General features: G+C 45.9%; 1 protein-coding gene across 1 annotated transcript in view; it reads left to right on the top strand.

Moving 5' to 3' along the window:
- Nucleotides 1-6382, top strand: part of GRIN2B (glutamate receptor, ionotropic, N-methyl D-aspartate 2B) — a 168626-nt gene that overhangs the window by 100037 nt on the left and 62207 nt on the right. The window contains exons 5-6 of the mRNA XM_015423426.1: nucleotides 3101-3254; nucleotides 4830-4955. Coding sequence (XP_015278912.1) covers nucleotides 3101-3254; nucleotides 4830-4955 — 280 coding nt within the window. The remainder of the gene's footprint in view (nucleotides 1-3100; nucleotides 3255-4829; nucleotides 4956-6382) is intronic.

The raw sequence follows: 6382 nt of genomic DNA, 5'->3' as shown, positions 1-6382 counted from the left end.
TGCGGTCACCCCCCCGTCCAAACCCTCCCTTATCCTTGTGGAAGAGTGGTCGGGGGGGATCCCCTCCTCTCCTCTCGCCGCTGCGCCTCGTCCTCCTCCCTGTGCCTGGGGTGCTCCTCTCCACCCGGCTAGCTGACTCCTGGATGCGTCTCCGGCTGCCTTGTCCCCTCTGCCTGGCTCACCTCCTGCCACCGCCATCGGCCATCACTACATCCTCTGGAAGTGAATTCCACATTTTTATCACTCTCTGTGTAAAGCAGTATTTCCTTTTGACCATCCTGAACCTACTGCCCATCCGTTGCATTGAATGCCCTCAGGTTCTAGTATTTTAGGAAAGAGAAAAAGTTATCTTTGTCAGCTCTCTTTACAATTGGCCTGAGGAGAACCTACAATGACTTTTTTTTGGGGGGGATAACTTTCTCTTGCATCCTTCCCACAGCAGAATGGGGATTTGAAGTTTTCCAGCCTGAAACTTCTAACCACTATACCACACTGGCTTTCATGGGATGGCCGCTGTTGAACAGTATCCAGCAGCCAGGCCTGGGTGAGTCATGTAGTTTGGGTGGTATCAAGACACCTAGAGGCCTAGTGGCCACTGCCAGGCCTAGTCCCAGAGAGTCTTCCCTCAAAGGCCAGAACAGTTTCAGAAAGGGGGCTGTCCCCACTCCCTTCTTTTACTGAGAGAAACCAAGCCTGGGATGCTGGCCAATCTATTTTGGTTGCCTAGCAACAGCCACTGAGGACATCCAGTTTTAAAAGCTATATGCACTCCTTTTACCATTTTTGTTGTTTTTTTAAACTCACCATATATTTATTTTTAGATTTCAGATTTTTTTTCTGCAGACCTGAAGCATTTTCAGATTTGTTGAAAGATCCATCCTATCTGTTCACAGCTACAGTTTCCTGATATAAATATCCTCAGATTTGGGCAGGTTGGCTATTAAAATATACAAGCAGGAACCTGCAAGGACTTGTGGGGTACCTCATTTTCCCCTTCCTTCCCTCTTCCCATTTCCCCTTTCCATTCCTTGAAAGCTCCAATAGCCTCTTCCCCTTTCCTGCTTCCTTCTTTCCTTCCCATCCACCTGCCGACCTACCTTTATCTCCTCCCCATCTTCAGTTTTCCCCACTTTCCCTGGCATCCTCTACCCAGGAAAACTATAGCCCACTTGTGCACTGCCAGTTGCCAGAGCAAGCACAGTTGCACACTAGGGAACCTGCAAAGACTTGTGAGGAGCACTCCATTTTCCCGACTTACCTTCCTCACAGTATTTCCTCACCCTCTCTACATGGCAACCCCCATTCCTCGTCCTTCCCTGCTTCCTGCTCTCCTTTCCACCCATCAGCTGTATTTATTCATTTATAGCCCACCTTTTCCACAGTAGGGACCTAAAGCAGCTTACATAATTTTCCTTTCCACCATTTTATCCTTAGAACCACCCTTTGAGCAGGAGCAGATTGGGAGTAAAAAACCCTGGAAAAAAGAACCCCTCCTCAGCATGCCTTGCCCTTACCTACCAAAGTAGGGAGGGAGAGAGGAGAAGGCAGTCTGCTTGACCCTGCCCTGCCCTCCCAATGCAGGGAGAGAAGGAGGGAACAAGAGGCAGGCCTGCCTAACCAGTTAGCCAGGTGCAGCTTTCCTCTTAGGCAGGCTGGGTGTTGCCTCCCTCATCTTGTAGGGGGCTCAGTTGGGTCACCCAGGCTCTTCCCTCTCTTTGCACATGGCTCAGCCAGGCTGGGTGCCTCCATTGTCTCATGTGGAGCTCAGTTGCACTGAGCTGGGCAACCCATCTGCCTTGCCTCACACAGGGCTGAGCTGGGTGCCACTGCCTGCTTCACCTTGCATGGGACTGCATGCCTCTGTCTGCTTTGTCTCATTTGGGCTCAGCTGGGCCAAGCCAGGCACTACCATCTGACTCACTTCATGTGGAGTTGGACTGAGCCAGGCACCGCTTGCCAGGCTGAATTGCCTTGCCTCTTGCCAGGCTGAGCTGAGTACCTCTATCCACATCATATAGTCTGAGCTAAGTGCTGACTGCGTCACCAAACTTGCCTTGCATAGGGCTACAGTAGACCAGGCTCTGGCTACCCCTCTTTGCCTCAGGTGGACTGGGTGCCACCTCTTCCACCTTGTATGGAGTTTGGGTGGGATGGCCTCAGCCCTTCTGTCACAGGGCTGGCCTTGCCTAGGTTTGGGGGAGGCCGTCAGCCCACTGGGAGGTGTCCTGGTGCTCTTAATGGCCAATCTGCCCCATTTGGTGAAGTAAATTCCCTTAAGTTTAAAGAACTATTGGGTTTATGTCAGTGAGGCCCCAGTCTGAAGATTTAAGTATCTGCATATGAGGCCACATTTGACTATTAGATGAACAATGTTCGAGTCCAGTGGCACCTTTAAGACCAACAAAGTTTTATTCAATGTTTGTCGTAAAGGTACCACTGGACTCAAACATTGTTCTGCTGCTTCAGACCCACCTGGCTACCCACCTGCATCTAATTTGACTATTAGATGTAAGACAAGTGGAGACCTGTGATACTCACGGAGGGATCTCTCCCCTTAGCTTCTCCTTCCCAACAGCAGTGCTGCTGGGACCTCTGTGGCTCTGGGCCTCCCCCAGACACCAACTGGGATGCTGCTGGAACCAGGGCGGCTCCCTACCATCCCCCACAAATGGCAATGCTGCCAGGACTACACAGCTCCTGCCCAATCCCCCTACCAGTGGCAACAATGCCAGGACTGCCACAGTTCCTAGCCTCCCCCCCACACCAAGGGTGATGCTGCTGGGTTTCTCGCCGCTCCCAGTCACACACACCCTGAAAGGGGAGGAGGTAGGTGTGTTGTCTGCCCATGCACAGACAAAGCTTTTTTGGGGGGGATACAAACCTCCCTAATGTCTTGGGGTTTTTTTAAGTTTTCAGGTTTTCCTGTAAGCCTGGGAGGTCCCCCAAGTTTGCAGGGAAATTTGTGTGGCCCCAATCTACACATTACGAAAACTGCAGATTGGGTTAAACTTAGCTATTAGAACATAAGATGATGACAGAAGTAATAATTGAGTAGAATCTGCATTCAAAAAACTGTAACAATTTATTTTATTTCCTTTAGGTGGTCGCCAAACGGGCTTATATGGCAGTGGGATCCCTCACCATAAATGCAGAACGCTCAGAAGTGGTAGACTTTTCTGTGCCCTTCATTGAGACAGGAATCAGTGTGATGGTGTCACGAAGCAATGGGACTGTCTCACCTTCTGCCTTCCTAGGTAAAGGTTTCTTCTGAGGAATCCCAGTATGCTGGGGATTATTTGATGAAAGCAGCTTCCATTTAATTTAATTTAATTATGAATCAATTATTAATGTTTGATTCTGTCCAATCAAGTTTATTTGGCTTTCCCCTACCTTTGTTTTTCCAAATCAAAATTATTATGGAGAACATCTCTTTTACCAGCCTCTCTTCGGTGTCTTCAGCAGTAGTCTACCATGCAGAAATTTAGATTCAAGTGGGTAGCCATGTTGGTCCAAAGCAGCAGAACAAAGTTTGAGTCCAGTGGCACCTTTAAGACCAACAAGGTTTTATTCAAGGTATAAGTTTTCATGTGCACATGAAAGCTTATACCTTGAATAAAACTTTGTTGGTCTTAAAGGCACCACTGGACTCAAACTTTGTTATGCACAAATTTAGTACATGAAACGTTTCCTGTCATTTTGAGTTGTAGCCAAAAACAAAACAAAACAAAAAACTCCAAACCCCAATGCGGCTCTACTTGTACAATATCCCATATCCCCCTTTCTACTTCAGCCACTTGCACCTATGAAAAAGCTGCTCCTGAAGGTCTGAAGATCCTCTGGAATGTTGTGTAGCAAGGTATTGTATCTTGAGGGGAGAGATCTGATGGAAATCAGTGTGGTTTCCCCCACAGGCAAATGGAAGTACCTTCTGCTCAGGCTGTGGACTATGTGGGACCAATCCTTTGTCTGTTCATGCAACTTAATTTCTGTGCATCTATCTGTTGCTAAAGCAAAATGAATAAAACACCCAATGGTTTAACCAGCCTTCTTGTCTAACACAATCTATAAGCAGGCCTCTGTAATTAATGTGTCCTGCAACAGAGAAAAGGTAAAGGTAAAGGTTCCCAGTCGAATCCGACTCTAGGGTTGCGGTGCTCATCTCCGTTTCAAAGCCAAAGAGCCAGCACTGTCCGAAGACGTTTCCGTGGTCACGTGGCCGGCATGACTAAACACCAAGGTGCACGGAACACTGTTACCTTCCCACCGGTGGTACCTATTTATCTACTTGCAATTTCTTGCTGTCGAACTGCTAGGTTGTCAGGAGCTGGAACTAGAGATGGGAGCTCACTCCAAGAATGCAAAATATGGTACTGGATAAGTTTCCTATGCATTGCAACTTTCCTTTTAAATAAAAACTAGGATTTAGCCCTTATGGCAGTGGAGCCATGCTTGCAAATGCATGGGCAGTGCTTGTTGCAATCTTATAAGACAGAGTGGTGGCTGATTCAAAATTCCAGTGGCTGGAAAGGGGGCTTTGGTGCCCTGTCTTCCCCATGACTAAATAGAATGAGCATTAACTGTACGACATACAAGAAAGTCATGCAAGTTTAATTTATATGATTTATTCTGGACACAGAATCTGCCTTTTCTTGGAACAGAATTTGGATTTCTTTTGTACAGAATTAATATTTTTAAAGACAAAACACAGCTCTGTCTATAGCTTTTGACCCTGCCCCCCTCAAGTGTGGTTGTATGCCCTGGTGATTAGGGCCTTCAGATAGGATGGTATGGAGTGTTGTGAATTACCCGATTTTTTCTCTTCCATTCAGAACCATTCAGTGCTGATGTGTGGGTGATGATGTTTGTAATGCTGCTTATAATATCTGCGGTGGCTGTCTTTGTCTTTGAGTACTTCAGCCCTGTGGGATACAACCGATGTCTGGCTGATGGCAGAGGTAAGGAGATATATCTTTCATTTTACCCCTGACTTTTCTGAAAACAGAATTCCTCGGAGCCCATTTTTGTTTGCACATATGACCCAGGTTGTTTACACAGTTTATATTTTCTCTAGGAAGACAAGGACAAAAAAAAAAAAGATCAACCGAGAATGAATAGCAGATAATCTGGGCAGATTTTTTGGGGGAGGGGAGATGTTAAAACTTCTGCAGTGCCATGAAATATGGAACCTTTAATTGCTAGGGAGAGTAGCACCCTGGTCTTCTGCATGTTTACTCAGAAGCAAGGCCCACTGATTTTAGGTGGGACTTTCTCCTATGTGTGCTGCTTTTTAAGTTCTTAAATTTGAAGTAATGTTTCTTTTCTGTACTGCAGCTAAGTAATATTTGGAGAATTTTGTAATATATATGATTTTTAATCCTGATTTATAAAATGGTAGTTTTTTTGCTTTGGTTCTTGCTGTGGATTTCTTGAATGGAGATTGGAAAGTGCTGTTGTTGTCATGTTCATTGCAGTGATCTGAACTGAATAATATGTGAATGCATTTCTCATTGCATTATTTACATTACCCACTGGGTCACAGAATGGGTTGCCAAGAGATCTCCCAGAATTACATCTGATCCCCAGACTACATAGATCAGGTCCCCTGGAGATAATGGCAGCTTTAGTAGACTGTATACGGAAGTCTCTTCTCTCCCCAGGCTCTACTCCAAAATCTCCAGGAGTACTGCTGCACAGTAGTAACCCCTCATGACCAATGTTCCCTCTAAGCTGTGGAATCTTGTGAGCAAAAATCCTACTTTGTGAGCTACTGGCATTACAGTTGTGAGCGAGCAATTTGGCTGCTGCATAAATTAGTTTGCTCTGGAGCCCTCCTTCCTGAGCTAAGACAAAAAACTGTGAGCTCGCTCACACTAACTCAGCTTAGAGGGGACACTGCTCATGACATTTGTTCACCTCCAGATTATAATGTGTGTCAGAAGCATGGAGGAAATAAGAAAGTTACTCTGCTAAGGGAGCCATTTTGAGGGGGGGGAAATCAATGCAAAAAAGATGAGCAATGTCTCCTGTCACATTCTAATACCCTCATATATTTGAAATAAGTTGTCCTCTATTTTAAAAACATATCTGCTTGCCAAAGAGAGGGAAATTAAGGTTTAGGTACTGGTTTTCCTACTGTGTGATACTGAGGGAAGGGAACAGAATTGGGGGGGGGGAGCAGAGAGTGAAGAAAGCAAAGCTCAACTCTATCTTTGATCAGATGATTTATGAAAGAAGAGCCAAAGGCAGACATAGTTTATATATCACAGATATAGAGCTTGGATAACAGTAAGTTACTGGTACTCTCTCCTCAGCTTCATTAAGCTGTGAAATGGCCCCCTACCTGAGGCCTTCTGGTTTGTCTACAGGCTGATAATGTTAAAAC

The sequence above is a fragment of the Gekko japonicus genome, unplaced genomic scaffold (genome assembly GCF_001447785.1).
Source record: "Gekko japonicus isolate JY-2015 unplaced genomic scaffold, Gekko_japonicus_V1.1 scaffold2055, whole genome shotgun sequence".
Classification (NCBI taxonomy): domain Eukaryota; kingdom Metazoa; phylum Chordata; class Lepidosauria; order Squamata; family Gekkonidae; genus Gekko; species Gekko japonicus.
This window is presented reverse-complemented; position numbering and strand designations above follow the sequence as displayed.